Here is a 16,435-nt window from a genome sequence, read left to right on the forward strand (position 1 = left end):
AGGGCAGAGAAACCCGTCTACTTTACGGTCACCCTCTATTTCCATCCCATATGCTATTTTCTCCTCATTTTTATTTTTATTAGGCAAACAATCCATACTCATGAAAATAATTATAAAATGAAAAGTTGTGGGTGGTTGAGCAACTTCTTCACAGCCAGCTCTGTGATTTTCGTGAGGGTTTAAGGCCCAGTTTCGTCTCACATGTACAGCTTTTGGGCTGTCCCTTTCACAGTTCAATTTCAAGCAGTGTCTCCTGTCATAGATTAGGGGGGAAAGATTTAGAAGGAACTAACATGTGACCTCTCAGTGAATCCGTTGACAAGACTTAGGAAGTCTTTTAAATTTACATTATTAACCTCACATTTTGAAGGTGTCTAAATTGGCGGAAAATAAGTTTTCTTGGTGCCTTATTGGTTTATCCTTGCAAGCGTCTGTCGTGTTTTCTCGTGGTCATTTCCAGGGATGGGCCTGTGTGTGTGTGTGTGGTGTGTCATTGTGCGCAGGTACAAGCTGAAATAATGTGCCGACAACACTGTTTCCAAGTTGGTCTTCATGAGGCCGTTTCCTCCTGGGCTAGGGCTGCGCTAATCCTGACACTGGCTGCCAGGAGAAAACCTCGTGGATTCCACACGGAACCGTGATACCAGCATCCGTGACCTGCCGTCTCAAGCACAGAATGGGAACCCCAGAGCTAGGAAGTGTCGTGGTATATTTTAATGAACTGCTACCCCTGCTAAAGAGGCTTCTTTCACTTTTGTGCTCTACAGAAAGACCAAGCGGGTAGGAGGGACAAAGCTTTGCCTAACTGCTTCCTAACACCAAACGTGGCCAACAGGACAGAGACCATCACAGATCTAGGCAGGTGTGAGGGACAGTGGCTGAGAACTGCCCGCTCCCCCCGTGTGTCCTTTCTTGCCTCCAAAGGCCAACCAAGGGATCCTGGGAAAGAAATACGCCTGGGCTGAGGAGGCTGTTTCTAAAAGAAAAAGCTACGAAGATGCTAAAGCAGGGTGAAGGGTAGGCAGGATGAAAGTAACTAAGGAACCTGACTCAGAACCTTCCAAAGCTTCTAGCAGCTTGATGACCATTACAGGATTTATTTCAGCCAGGATAATATCTGTGGTACATCATTCGAAGACAATATTACTTCATGTTGCTACAAATTGTATGTATAGTGTGTATGTGTTGTGGGTGTGTCTATAAATAATATATGATATATATGAGAGATTTAGTGACTTTTGATACGGGTTTGGTGCAGGTGAATGTATTGCTGAGCCAAATGAGGCACATACCGAGTGAGTCGTTTGAGTCCAGGGCATTCAATACTCTTGCTGATTTCTGTATACGTATAGTGCCTGTCCCACGTGGTCTTGTCGGTGTCATGTCAAATCCAGAACTCACAAAGCAGAGCCAGCGATGTTTTATTTGTAGACAATCAACTTAAACCTATAAATTATTACTGGCAGACGATTATAATTCTGAATCCCTAACACTAACAAAAGGAAACCCAGAGCATCTTGAGAAGAAGTTTTTTGTTTTTGTTTTGTTCCTGGAAGTCAATCGAACAACAGTTGTCTGGTTACATTAGTTTCAAGATACTTAATTTGGTGACCTTATTATTTCAGAAAAAAATTTGTATGTATTATATTTGTGGGAAGCTAAAATAATGGTTTGAGATTTTTATCAAATATGGAGAGTAGCTATTTGTGAAAAACCAAGAAATGTCTATATTTGTTCCTTTGTTCCCAATTAATGTAGATAAATGTTAACGTACATTAAAGCAATGGTAAAGCAAATAGAAAGATGCTGTACAAGTATTTTTCTCCTCATGCTTTTATGGAGAGACGCACTGCTTTCTCAAGAGTATCTAAAGGAGATACGTGGATTCTAACTTCATGATCAGACTCCTCAGGTTTACTTAAAATATAAGCAGCAATGTTTTTATTGATAATAAAGTCAAGCAGATTTCAATCGCCAGAAGCAGAACTCATGAAAACATATTTTACTTGACTATATACTTCATAGGTCCTCCTGCTGATCCTGTGATTGATTCACTTGAAGAAATGAAGGGAAATACACATAAGAACAGATGTTGCCTGAGATGGTGGTCTAGTTTATCAACCCTCCGTCTATACTCTATACTGAAGCAACTTGGATAGAATTAGTGCTGTTCTGGGTGTCTGGCTGGCAGTCAGGAACTCCCCAGACTTTATCATTCAGCAGTTAGATCCACAACATGGTATGAAGGTCTAAATACAAATCAGGGAGCCTAGGTAAGAGGATATATAGCTCTCCCTCTATATTTGTGGGGAATTGGTTCCAGGAGTCTCCCTCTCCCCACCCCCCACCCAATACCAAAATCCATGGATGCTCAAGTCCCTTATATAAAATGGTATCTAAGAGTACTATGTGCATATAACCTATGCACAATCCTCCCATCTTCCCCCGCATCCTCCCGTATACTTTAAATCATGTCTAGATCACTTATAACACCTAACACAAATCCTAAGTAAGTAGGTGTAAATATAATGCAAATGGTTGGTGGTGTGTAGCAAATTAAAGGTTTGCTTTTTGGAACTTTCTAACATGTTTTTCCCTAAATATTTTCAATCCACAGTTGGTTGAATCTACTGACACAGAACCTGAGAATACACAGGACCTAATCAACAGGAAGTTGATTTAGAGTTGGCACTTCCCTGACAAGCTGGTGGACAGATGCTTAGTAAACCAGAAATAATTACTTTAGTGTCAAAGTGAGTACTATGAGCATTATTAGATTGGTACCTATTAGAGCATTTGGGAGAATGGAAAACACAGCAGTTGAGCTGCATCCTGGGGGAAGATCCACGGTGCCTTATCTGAACAGGTCTCTGTAGTTGGCACATCTTCCCAATGCTTTCTCATTGCTCGTTTCCTCCCAGTGGAATAGGGGGGGCACCGTTGGACTTAGGAGGTTGGAGAAATAGATAATGCTTCTTTTAGTGATTTAGTTACAGAGCTCTTTCATTTGTCATGCCCAACAGAATGAGAGGCAGTAGAATGGTTCTGTGCATAGAATTGAGAGCTATACTGACTAGGGATTCAAATCCCAGCTCCATCATTTATGGGCTGTGTGATCCTCGACAAATTACTTAACTTCTTTGTACTTCATTTGTGTACTTCATCTTAAGACTTTCTCATCTGTGAAAGGGGGATAATGATAGGACTTATATTTTAGGGTTGAGAGGACCTAAAAGATTAAATCAGGCTAAGGTAAGTAAAACAAGGAGGAAGCAGCCATTCAGGAATAGAATGGAAAGAGAACTGAGAGACTAGTTTTCAAATTTGTATCTGCATAAGAATCATTTGGGGTTCCTATTCGAAAGCTAGCTTTCCAGCCTTCAGCTCCAGAAATTCATTCCAAGAAGTGGGCCTTTTTGTTTGCTTGTTTCAGTACATTTTTAGAATTATTTTAGGTTTACAGAAAAGTTGCAAAGATAGATCCATTTTATCCTAATATTAACATGTTATCATAGCACATTTGTTAAACTAAGAAGTCAACATTAATACCTTACTGTTAACTCCGGACTTCATTTGGATTTCACCAGATTTTCCACTAATGTTCTTTATCTGTTCCAGGATTCCACACTGCATTTAGAGAAGCTTCATTTCTTACAGGCACTTTCAGCCCATGAGAGGCAGGTGGTCTGGGGGCCACATCTTGCGAAACACTAGGACATGTAAAGGACTGAGGAAGGTCAAATTGCCCCATCCTCATGTTGGGAAGATGAATGCAGTTTTGAAGCAGAAGGGAATAAACTGGGGGTGGGGGGTTGGATGTAGAAGTTTGATTTTAAGAGTTGGGATGGAATCTCCTCCAGTAGATGAGAGGGGTTACCTTAAGAAGTGAGGCATTGGACTTCCCTGGTGGTCCACTGGTTTCCATGCTTCCACTGCAGGGGACACGGGTTCGATCCCTGCTCAGGGAACTAAGGATGCCACATGCTGCATGGCACGGCCAAAAGAAAAAAGAAAACGAAGGTGTCTGTTCCTAATGCTTGGAAGGTGGGGCTGCTGCCTAGCCTGAGACACATCTAGGGTTGTGGGCAGGTCAGGGGAGTGCAGCAAATTGGGAACTATTGATACTTTGCGGGAACACAGGAGGGCCCAAGTCATTGATTAAAGGCGATTCTTATTATTATATTTCCTGGAACCTGGGGATAATGTTTTGGAACTGGGTCATAGTAGTAACTGACATCAAGCATTGCCACACTGGACACTAGCAGAAAGGCAAAAGGTGAAGCTGATGTGACCTTGTTGAGAGAGGGCAGTGGGAGGTGGACAAAACATGGAAGCTCTGCCTTTGGACGCGTCAGTTCTCACAGTGAGGAGATACAGGGCCACCATCTGGGGAGCTAGAAGTAAAGGTTAGTAGAATTGAGAATGGTAAGATGAAGGAATAGATGTTTTAAGAAAAAGCTAGCAGAATAATTGGAGGTCTTGAAGTAGATAATCTACACATTCTTGAGGACCTTAGGTTCTGAGGCTCTCACTGAATTTGTCTAATCACATTCAACTTACTTAGCTCCCTTCACAGCAGTTACAACAATCACCTAACTTGTTCCTCTTTTTAAAGAACAGGAACCGCTTTTCCTTTAACTCTGGATTCCTCTTAATTTCTATAGTTTCACTTTTCCTAGTTCTTTCTGCACCCTAGAGATCCTAAACCATAAACTGGTATACTGAAAATCTGTTTCACATTAAGCACATGTAATCTGTCAAATCCATTTAAAATAGACTAGTGGAAATTGCCTCAGAAACCAAACAGACTGCACCTGCGTACAAAGGACCAGGCTTCGCTGAAGCACTCCTTGTATTCTTGCTGGCACAGAGTCAGGCTGGCCAGGTTGGTAAGTGGCAAACAGCTAAGATTTTAGGTGGTCTACTCTTTAACTTGAGAGTTGCTGGGTATAATCTACAGATTCTGCATAGAAACCAGCCCTTACCTGGGAGAGCCTCTGCCAGCTGTCGAGTGCTTTACCAAGTAGCTCTCTACTCAGGAATGTGGCTTCTGGGTGAGGGAACAGTGTAGTCATTTTACATGTGCTTAGAGAGGAGGCCTGGGTGATGAAAGATTTTAGCTAACCTACATGCTGTAGGGAAACACTTCCAAAAACACCACATAACCTGAATACAGAGTGAATTGTTTTCCAGTAAATACTGGCTTCAGCATGTTTTCCCCCAAATCAAGGAACGGTACATTTTATAGAATGGGAAAATGAAACTGAGAAATGAAACTTGAACTGTTCTAAAACTAGGAATTAGAGCTGTTGGATTTCAATAATGAGCATACAGGGTACACGAGGAGTAAATGTGAAAGAACTGTGCCATGATGGAATCTGATACAGGAGGGAAAACATTCCTTAGCCATAAACACCGGGCCCTAGTAAGCAGCTGTCTTAGGGTGAACCATGTGAATTTAACGTACAAAAACGGCAATTTCATTTGGTTCAAACATACATTTCAAACCTTTGTCTTTTCCTTGTAAAGAATAAAGTTCAGTTCACAGTATACCAGAGTTAAAGTTGCACTGATGTCAACATTCCAACAGAAAAAAACAAAACAGAACAAAATCTGAGTTGAGGTAGTCAGATATTCTTTTATTATAGTCTTACTACTTTAGGGAACAAACCCTTCCTAGGTATAAAATCATGAAAAAACTGCCATAGTTGCCACCCAACTAGTAACTAGTTTCCATGCCCCATCATAATTTTCAGAGAACCTACTTTCAGCGATGTTTAAATTTCTACCTTAAGTTGACTCAATTTCCCATTTATCAAAATGGCTGTATTGCCTCAGAATTAAAGCTGAAAGAGCAATTTTTTAGTGATTCTCCTTATTCTAGCAACTTATTCTTGAAGCTACACTTGTGTCCAATGTTCCTACCCATTTTTTTTTCACCTTCCACCACTCAAGATATGTCAGCATTTCTGCTTAGTAACTGGCGTATTACATGATGCGAACTATCAGTGACTTGTGATAGATTTTTTTTCCCTTCTGTACTAAATCAGACCATTTCTCCCAATCAACAACTGACCCACAGGGCAAGGATAAGGATGCAGACGCAGAGAATGGACTGGAGGACACGGGGTTGGGGGGGTGGGGGGCGAAAGGGAAGCTGGGACGAAGTGAGAGAGTAGCAGAGACATATATGCACTACCAACTGGAAAAGAGGTAAATAGTGGGAAGTTGCTGTATAACAAAGGGAGATCAACTCGATGATGGGTGATGCCTTAGAGGGCCAGGACAGGGAGAGCAGGAGGGAGTTGCAGGAGGGAGGGGATATATGTATAAATACAGCTTATTCACTTTGGTGTACCTCAAAAGCTGGTACAAGAGTGTAAAGCAATTATATTCCAATAAAGAGCTTAAAGAAAAAAAAAAACTTATCAAGAACAAAGTTAAAGATCTGACCGTAGGTAGTGAATTCAGGTGGATGAAAACACAGCAGTACTATCAGGACTAATGGAATATTGCTCAAGCGCAGGGGCTAGAGCCTTAAAGAACCTTAAAGAGAGCTGGTATATTTCTAATGGAAAGGTAAGTGGAGATAGCATTTAAAAGTAATATTATGTGGCTTATTTAAAAGTCACCCTCTTTACAGCAACCACAATTCTAGTACTTCCTGTTCTTCCATTTTCTTTTGTTCCATTGCTTGAAATCCTCAAATAACTCATGTTCTGATTCTACAGTATTCCTGTAATTCCTTTTTCTCTGTATTCTGCCTACTTTTCCTTCTACCTGCTTTTCCCTCTTGGCACAAAAACAATTGCAAATGCCATCTAGTGCACTCTGCCACTGAGCACTGTAGCCAGTGATTTTCGGTGTTCTAAATTATCTTCAGATTGAAAACAGCATAAGCCAAAGAAATAAATGACTACACCTGAACTAAAGGCAAGGGTCAAAACAACTTATGAATGGTTAGTCTGAAAGTGCTTTAAAGCCAACTATCAGAGCTGACTGAAAACATCTGAGTTAGGCAGAGTCGTAATGTTATGTGAATAGTGAGAAGTGTTACAAACACAGCAGCCAATATATTTTAATTAAAATAGAGCTTATTAGCTTTTCTTTTAATATAAACATGAGGAAGAAAAACCACATAAGTTGTAGCATTCTTTTCAAAATAAAACTGCAATCAATACTTGAGTTTCCAAGCTCCAAACTGCATAAGCAATATTTTTTGAGGTGGTAGACTGTAATATTTTATATACCATTATTTATCATTTAGGTCTCTGTCCTTTAAAAACGATGGAACCTGCAGCACTCAATATAATGTGAAGCCTTGCTATAAAGAGAGAAGGTATTTCTGGCCCAGAAATGCTTTGTTTACAGGCAAAATTCCTAGGACTGTATTTGAGAAGATAGGCGGAAAAAGATTTCACATAGTTGAGAACACTAATCTTTCTTTCTTTCTTTCTTTTTTGTTTTTTAATATTTCAAGTTTAGGTGACATCATTACCAATCTCCTAAAAGAGAGATACTAAGCTCTTAATTTTAATTTTTTGTTTCGGCCCATTGTTTGCTATCTTCAAGAGGGGCTGAAACAAAAAATTAAAATTAAAAGCTTAATGTTTAAAATTTACAAAACTAAATGAGTTCAGAAGACATCCAAGTAGACTTTCAAATGATGGTCTGCCAGTCTGTAGCATTTATACTTCTGCAACAGTGTCCTGCAGTGTCAAGCACACTTATATTAAAGCTTAAAATTGCACTAAGACTTTTGGGACACCTTCTACTTTATTACCTGCTTGCTAATTACTGGACCGCCATGTTGGCTGGAATTAGGAAAACAGCCTTTCACACAAGTACTTAACAAAGAGGAAAATCATCAGAAAATGAGAAGCACCATTAGAGTCAAAAAGAAATGCAGCACGGACTCAACAGAAGCAGATGATAACATACTTTCTCTGCTTTTGATCCCAAACACGCTAATAATGCTAAGAAGTAGTGCTTGCAAAGAATTTGAATGACAAGTGTTATTCAGCAGCTTTTTGGTTTAAATCGATTGCCAATAATGACAAGCAGCTTCAATGATGTAGTAGGGAGGAAGAAGCCTTCAAACTGAACAATGCTACAACAGTCTGTTCCTAAGTGGCTTTATGAGTTGTTAGGAGGCCCATGTTTTAATGGTAATACTGCATTGATTCTAAAGGAATATGCAGCAACATGGGGGAGTGGGGCAAGAAAAGCAGGGAAAACGTAAATGTTATATAGTTAGTGTCTTTAAAGTCTAAAAATTTAAACTGCTAATTAAAAAACCTCACATCGTTCAGAGCTATTGGCCTACAGAGTAAGCAAACAACTGTGTGTGGGTTGGGAGCTTTTAGCTTTGGAGTGGTTTTTGTAACTCTGTTTACATTAAAAAGGACAGAAGAGTGTGTTGCATTGACAAGGTCCCGTTCTTTCCTATGAGCATATATAATCCTCGCTGTCCGTGAGTCTCTTGAATTCAATGTCTTTCTTTTAGGTGAAAATACTAACTTTGCTGGTTTCTGAACAGGAGAGGTGATATTTCTCCAGTCCTCGTTGCGAGGGGTTTCTGATGTTACAAACCCTCACTTCTTCCTTAAGAGAGGATGGCACTGGAGTGCTGAATACCGATGAAATGATCAGCACTGAAGGACCTTCTTACAGCACTTCTGCACAAGTCTTTGTATTTGTCGTCACACAATCTGGAAATGGCCTAGGAAAGTCACACAGAACACAGGTACGATTAGGGGAAAAAAAAGTTCCAACCTTTAAAAAAAAAAAGGCATCATTGATAAGCCACACATCGACATTCTTTTAGATAGTTCATAGTTACTGCTACTTCGGAGAGCTGATATCTACACTAACGGCCAATTCCCTAAGGTTATAGCCTTTAAGGGCTATGATTAGATTGCTGGGGTAAAGGGGAACTGAAGAGTTATTGAAAAATTGGGTTCCCAAAGATAGGCTCCTAATAGCAGTATCATCTGTTATCTACACACTTGATCCTTAAACATAATGAACATACACTTGGGCTGAATCAGTGTTTACTCAGTTATTCAACTTCTATTCAATCTTCATCAGTAATTACATACTCTGAGAAATTTTAATGAGGTAGGTGTGTGCTGAAGGCAGGAGAGGTCTCATGATTGAAGCACTGAAAGGTGCTATTTCACTTGCATGTAAATTACGGTAGAAAAACATCTTACTCTAAAGTACCACCGAGGTACCACAGAGAGTGTCAATTTTAAATGTGTTCATTTCAGTTGTGAATTTTGCTGTATGCCCACCAAAAATCATAAGCCATAAATTACTTTGTCCCATGTACATTACCATTTCCATTAGAAACTTAAGTACTTTCTACATCCATATCTGAACCCACATTATACCTTCCAAGTATAGGTCTCTCGGGTTAGCCACTGATGCTTTGTCTAATAAACTCATGGGACTGAACTGTGATACACACACACACACACACAAACTGCAAGCTGAGTAAAAGACAGTTAAGAGTGCTAAGTAGATTATGTATATACCTATGATGAGGGATAAAACTGTAAGAAATTATTCACGTATGGTTATATGTAAGTGTAGAGGTTCAGATGGAAAACCACTAAGAACAGATTAAATCTAATTGAAAATATTCTGAAGTATGGTTAAAGAAGAGAGAATATCTACTTTTTTTTTTTTAATAATGTGAGATCCCTGTATAAACCATAGGAAATATGATGCCAGGGTTAATAAGCTCTTCAAACTGTTAATTTAACAGCTTTCCATTTTCCAAATCACTGCTCAAGACAATTTGGCCACAGACGCTGGCTCTGGTGGCTGACAGAAAACCCCAGTGAGCGCTCCTCACCTCTAGGTTCTGTGCCCGCTCTTTGCTGAGAGGAGCGAACAGAAAGCTCAGGTTGTTGTCATCTGCTAAGGAGCGGAGGTCAAAGTAGTATTTGACATAAACACTGGCAGGAACATTAATATTAAACTGAAGCAGCTCCAGAAAGTGCCTTTCCAGCTCAGTCCTGGGGGAGGAGAAGACAAAACCAACACAGGACAATTTTAGTCAACTGGGCTATTTTCAAAAATACCATTCTGAGCTACGAGGATGGCTCTAAATACTGTTTTGAAACAAATAATGGCTACCCAGCTGGATTAATACACTAACGTTCAAACAAGGCACAGCTATCTGTGGTCCTTTCTGCATCCCAGCACTTTGAGTTTGGGACAAGGGGGAAGAGGTTACGGCCCTCTTATGCTCTCGTGCTGCTGACTCGGGGGCTTATTCTTCGGAGTTCCATTAGTGCAGCTGTACGATTCATGCTCCACGCTCACTCACAAGGCCCCGCTACAGTGATCAGATGAAAGGAAGGAGGTATGCTGTTTATTAGCTCTGAAGAACTTGCAGACATTTTCACCGGGCCGCTAACAGGAAGGGGCTTACTGAAGTAGATACGCGCCAACAAAAGGAATGGGCACGTCACCACGGCAACAAATGGATCCATCGAGAGCCACCGCTATTATCTCTGAGGGGGGGAAACTCTTGAAGCAACAAGGATTCATCGCAAATAAATCAATAAATAAGCTACATTCCATGAGAAAGGGAATCCCTTCCCCCTGCTCCAGTGCATGGGGCTGTGTCAAAGGGCCTAATGCAAGTTTCTGTTCACCTTAACCTTCCTAGGGTGAGAAGCTGTCACTATGACAGGACAGGATGTACTTTCTAAGCTTTAGAAGGCAGTAAGCTTAAAGATAGCTGTCTTGGCTGGACTAAACCCACTTTATGATATGACCTCTGACAGAGCAGACCTGGATGCTCAGCCCCGCAGCCCCCTGCCTGGACAGAACGCGCACATGCACGCGGAGAGCAAATTCAGTGAAGTGGGAAAGTAGAGTGCTGGCAGCAAGCCTTTGCTACATAACCATATATAGCCATTTGCTTGCCAAATGTTTAAGTAAATAAACATAAAACTAGAGTAAATCTTACCATTTTCACAGCAATCACTAAAATTAGAGAGTTAATTATATAAGAATGGTAAATACAAACATGAGTGTGGCTTATTTTACAATATATTTGGTCTCTGGGTTTTAAACTGTTAATATTTTATCTATTGGATAAGTCAGTAAATGCTTGATGTTCTCCTGTATGGAGAGCAGAATGTGAGCAGAAATGAGGCTTCTCATTTGCTGAACTTTAAACCTAACTGAACTTACTTCCAAAATTAATCTCCTGTTCTCATGGCCATAAGTCTATAGAAATGTGAATCAGATAATGTTTTGATAATCAGCTAATCAGGACTTCATTTTCTACAGGAATAAATGCACTTCACTATCCCTTCTATATTTTCTCCACGAATACATTTTAATTGTCTGGAAATACAGTACTTCATAGGCTTAACATGTCTATTAATAGAGCCTTAATCACTGAAGAAAAGCATTATGCCTACAGAATATGCACCTTCTGTGTTTTTTGTTGTTTTTTAAATGGCTAGATGGCTGAAGAGCAGACCATTTAGAGGCACAGCAAATTTTTCTGAACAGCAGCTGCTCACTTTAACGTAGTCTTTTGAAGGGAAATATATTTTAATAAGACATAAATGTTAGAAAGTTTTAAAGAAAAGCTGTTAGACACCAATTTTTCAATTTAGACTCAAAGTGAGACCATTACAAATAGTAGTCAACAGCAGAGGGATGAAACAAATGTGTATTCAACACTTTGTGGTAATGCTTTCCCATTTCCAAAGATCATCAACTAAAGCAGCCTATTATACACATAACTCCGGGTGATTCTCCATTCTACACAGAAAAGCGCTGCTTCAAATGTTTCTTCCTGCAGCTAGACACTGCCACCAAGGCTGCTGGGCTCACATCTATGAACACCCACACATTGCCCTGCATGTTCTCTGATGTTATAACTGGAACCTGAGCGCCGGTCAGCTTAGTGGCAGGCTCTCAGAAAATTTCCGCTGCCATCATGCCAGGGTTGGTGTTTACGATTACAAATTTTCCTTCCTTCAAGGGACCAGTTTAAAGACTGATGATACTGATGGTCAAAGTCACTTTAGTTTTTGCAACTTCCAAAATTACCTCTATTCATTTCAAAGCCATTATCCGCCATCACACTGTTTACTACGATGGCTACCAACAATATCCCCATGACTACTTAGTTTCCATTATCACCAGAGTGGACATTTTCACCAAAAGCCACTTTGACAGCTACCATCCCAACAAGCACTGGTCCCTTCACTTCGTCACAAGTTTCCTCGCTTCAGTTTTAAATATGCACTTCGGCAATTCTGAATTATCTAGAGTAAGGTGCAAAGGGACAAAAGCAAACTCTGGCCACTGCCTGCCATGATCTTGATCGGCCTCTTCTGTTCACTATAATGCAGACGTGTCCTTTCACACTTTCCTAAATGCCACCCACAAAGACATTTTCACTGTCAAGTGAGCACTTCAAGAGTCTGCTAGAAATACCTCTCTGGCTCATCCTGCATCCCACCCTTGGGGCCCTTCACTGCAGCCAGATTGGAAGCCTGGTGTTTCATGCCCATGTCAGCATGCCATCAGTGAGGAGCACCTGCCTAGTTAACTCAAGGTCCCACAAAGTGCTGCTGGGGTTGCTGAGTGCCCTGGGTGAGGCCCGGGTGATGCTTCCCAGTCTGAGAGATCAGAGTTTCCTAACTCAGCAGACCTATTTCTAAACATGGGGAATACTCCTAAATAGGGGAGGAGATAGGAACACAGGGATCTGAAACCTTTATATGTGGCTATCTGTACATCACGGTTTCTATAACAACAAAACCTCAGATAAAAAGGAGGAAAAAGACCAGCAAAAGCAAATATACAATGTGTGACTCAGGCTGAAGTTATACCTCGCAGTAGTCTAGGGCCCTGAGACCTTAACGGTGGCCGCTTACTTCAGAGGCCAGACGTGTGCCCCTTAAAAATGGTCTGAACCTGGTAGACAACTTTAAGAAAGCCGTGAAGTTATTTACTATACCGTGTTATTCTGTAGTGAGCTTGTAAAATGTCTGGCAAAAACCACCGGAAAAATCATGTCAATTTATCAAGCAGAATATTACAGCAATAACACATCAAGACCTACCAATTAATGATGGGAAATACGAATTGTTATACTACAGCCAGAAAGGAAGAAGTCTGTAGTTTTATGCCTATTTCAGCTCTTTGCACAATATAACCTTTCTTAAAATGTAATATTTCTTAACATGTAAACTGTATGGGAACAAATGAGGTATTGGAAAACAGAAAGTTCACCAGAACCTTACAAACTCACATGTCCTCAACTATAATGTCCTTGAGGATCAGGCAGTAGTCCACATTCCATAGAGGCTGATGGTCCCCAACCTTGGAGGCAAGAAGAATGGCTCCCAAAACAATTCTTCTCCAGTTAGTGGGGCAAAGATCGATCTCAGCGTAAGTTAAAAGCCTTTCTAAGTAAACCTGCAAAAAGTAGAGCACTGATCGTTGATTTTAGTTCAGTTGAAGTGCTGTGATAAGAACTGTTAGGAATGACAGATTTCATCTGTTTCTGACGTGCCTTTTATTCTGAGGTTCTACAGACTTTGCTTGGCCAGCCAAGGCCAGAAGCCAAGTCACAGTTGTAAGTCAGGTATTTCTGTTGCTCTGATATTTCTACTCTGCCCATGTGAATTTCCAACCCAATTCTGGTCACAGGAATGAAAGGACAAAGGGCATTCGAAAGACAGGCCTTGTGTTATTACCTTCCCACCTGTAAAGGGCAGCACATACAGCCCAGCATGGATTTCAACTGCTCAGTAAATGCCTGAGTGCCTGCACGTGCAATGTACCTACCATACCTGGTGGTGGTTACATGGCAATTTTACATAACGCTTGAGTATGTAAAACTCTGGTAAGACTGAGCACATCTTTATCGCCTCTTCAGAGTAACTAGTCCTTTTATGGCATGAACTTGAAGATAAAAACTGGTGGTCAAGAGAGCCTCCCAGTGGCTGCTGTGTGGCACAGCAGGACAGGCAGTACAGAGGGGCTTTCTAACTGTCGAGCATTCCCATATTCAATACCTTTCTAAGGAACGCACATGCATACAGAGGATAGTCTTTTTCATATCCCCTATTTTTCACATCTCCATTATCATTTAATAATTCACTTCTGTCTTACATAATCTGCAGCTTATTCAATTCGTTGGTTTTAAGGCGGAAAGAGCTGCCCATGTTTGTATCCCTGAGGCCCCTCTAAACCTGCCAGGCAGTTTGCGAGTGAATGTCACGATTTCTTTTCCATGTATCAAATGTCTATTCTACAAAGAAATGGACAAAGTTAACAGTTGAGTAAAGATGAAAGAGGTAAGCTGTGATTTGTGGTTACCTCTGCAGAAGAGTGCATATGCCATCTGACAAAAAGGAAAAATCCAATTTTAAAGCGTATGTTTAACTAACTGAAGGTTATCAGATTGACAGCTCAGACTTGCCAGTGCTCTCCAAACTCAACTGTGTTTTCAAACATGGATATTGAGATTCTATGTGTATGTTCTGAGTGAATTTCTGCTCCCATTCCCCAGAGAACTCAGCACTCTCCAGTGCCCTAAGAATGAATCTCCCTAACAAGGTTCAATTCTCTACGGGACTAATTAGAGGCACTTAAAAGGACATTGGCAATCTCTCAATCTCCTCTCACCTGTACTGGCAAACCTGGTATGTGCCCACACTCATTTATACCACTTGCCCTCCTGTCTCAGTGGGAGTGAGTTTCTTTCTTTTCACTAAAGCCAACTCTTCTATGAGTGAAGTGGATCCCATCTCACTTCTGCAGAATACTGTTCCCACGATTAACCTCTTTTTGAACACTTTCTCCCTCTCTGTCAGAGATTTCCTCCACTGTGAACACTTACCTGTTCCCAGCCTATGGCCCACAACCCCTACCATCTGTCCTCAGGAAACGCCCTGACACTGGCTCCTCATCGCCTCCTCTCCTTAGCCCACTGTCGTCCATCCCCTGCCGCCGTGGCTCTACTGAAACTACTCTTGCCACAGTCACTGGTGTCTTCACAGGACTCTTCATCCCAACGCTCCCCAGCCCAGGCCTTCCCTCACAACTGAAAGACACTGCCACACGCCTAGTTGCTGGGACCAAAAACCTCCATTTGAGTTCTCTTGCTCCAATCTGTTGGAGATTCTTGTTGTCTCTACCTTCCCTGGTAACCAGACCACTTTTCTCTTCTCCTGGGTTGGCCAAGAAGTTCATTTGGGTTTTTCCCTAAGATGTTATGGAAAAACCCAAATCAACTTTTTGGCCAACCCAACATCTGTCACTTCTGACTCGTGTTACTGCCACTGCCTCCGGACCTCTCTGCCTCCACTCTGACTCACAACAGACTACAGTCTTTTCTCCCCAAAGCAGGCAGGAGAGCCTCTTAAATTAAGTGTACTTCATGTGCCTGCTCAAGATCTGCCAGAGTTTTCCCATCAAACAGATAACTTCTTGGCACGGCCTCTAAGTTACAAGGCCCTGTGCGGTATGGCATTGTCCTGCGACCTCATCACCTATGCTCTTTCCCTCATTCCCCACTCTGATCACAACGGCCACCTTGCTCTTCCTTGAACACACAGGACATATTCCTGTCTCAGAGCCTTGCACTTGTCCCCTCTGCCTGTAACACCGGCGCTCCTGCTCTTCCTCGGTTCGGCCAGGCCCCAGGTTCAAATGTTACCTCTTTAAAGAGGCTCTTCCTGATCGTTCCAGTAAGCCCCTCTAATCACTTTATTCCTTTACCTTGCTTTCTCTTCCTGATTTTTACAACTACTTGAAATATTCCTTTTTAAAAATACTCATTACAAAAGATACTTATACTTTGCTGTATACCTGAAACGAACACTACATTGTAAATCAACTATACTCCAATAAAAATTAAAACAACAACAACCACCAAACTCAAAAAACCTGAGCAGGACTTCCCTGGTGACGTAGTGGTCAAGAATCCACCTGCCAATGCAGGAGACGTGGGTTTGATCCCTGGTCTGGGAGGATCCCACATGCTGCAGGGCAACTAAGCCCGTGAGCCACAACTACTAAGCCTGAGCTCTAGAGCCCACAAGCCACAACTACTGAGCCCACATGCTGCAACCACTGAAGCCCGTGCACCTAGAGCCCCTGCTCCTGCAACAAGAGAAGCCACTGCAATGAGAAGCCTGCGCACCACAACAAAGAGGAGCCCCGCGGCTCGCCGCAATGAGAGAAAGCCCACGCACAGCAACAAAGACCCAACGCAGCCAAAAAAATAAATAAAATGTAAAAAGTAAAAACAAACACAGAAACTTATGTCTTCCACACTTGCTCCATAAAGGCAAGAATTTTATTCAACCTGTTCTCTCCTCCATCCCCAGCACTTAGAATAGGGACAGAGTAGGTATTAGGGGGGATTTATGGCATGAGC

At 41.5% G+C, this 16,435-nt stretch overlaps 1 protein-coding gene and 1 long non-coding RNA gene across 6 annotated transcripts in view; both read right to left on the bottom strand.

Moving 5' to 3' along the window:
- Positions 1 to 2,013: 2,013 nt before the first annotated feature.
- Positions 2,014 to 4,026, bottom strand: LOC130830035 (uncharacterized). Its single transcript, XR_009047706.1, has 3 exons — positions 3,878 to 4,026; positions 3,550 to 3,710; positions 2,014 to 2,054 (listed from the first exon to the last, which is right to left on the bottom strand). It is a non-coding gene; the product is annotated as an uncharacterized LOC130830035 (long non-coding RNA).
- Positions 4,027 to 5,352: 1,326 nt separating this feature from the next.
- The window catches only part of LOC130830034 (cyclin-Y-like protein 1), an 81,257-nt gene continuing 70,174 nt past the window's right edge, over positions 5,353 to 16,435 (bottom strand). For 4 of the 5 annotated variants that reach the window (XM_057696905.1, XM_057696907.1, XM_057696909.1 and 1 more), the window contains 3 exons: positions 13,298 to 13,464; positions 9,863 to 10,025; positions 5,353 to 8,722 (listed from right to left, as the gene is read on the bottom strand). In XM_057696905.1, the coding sequence (XP_057552888.1) occupies positions 8,606 to 8,722; positions 9,863 to 10,025; positions 13,298 to 13,464 (447 nt within the window). In that variant the 3' untranslated portion in view covers positions 5,353 to 8,605. The remainder of the gene's footprint in view (positions 8,723 to 9,862; positions 10,026 to 13,297; positions 13,465 to 16,435) is intronic. The other variant, XM_057696908.1, reaches the window with a different exon arrangement.

Source organism: Hippopotamus amphibius, chromosome 10 (genome assembly GCF_030028045.1).
Source record: "Hippopotamus amphibius kiboko isolate mHipAmp2 chromosome 10, mHipAmp2.hap2, whole genome shotgun sequence".
NCBI classification, from domain to species: Eukaryota; Metazoa; Chordata; class Mammalia; order Artiodactyla; family Hippopotamidae; genus Hippopotamus; species Hippopotamus amphibius.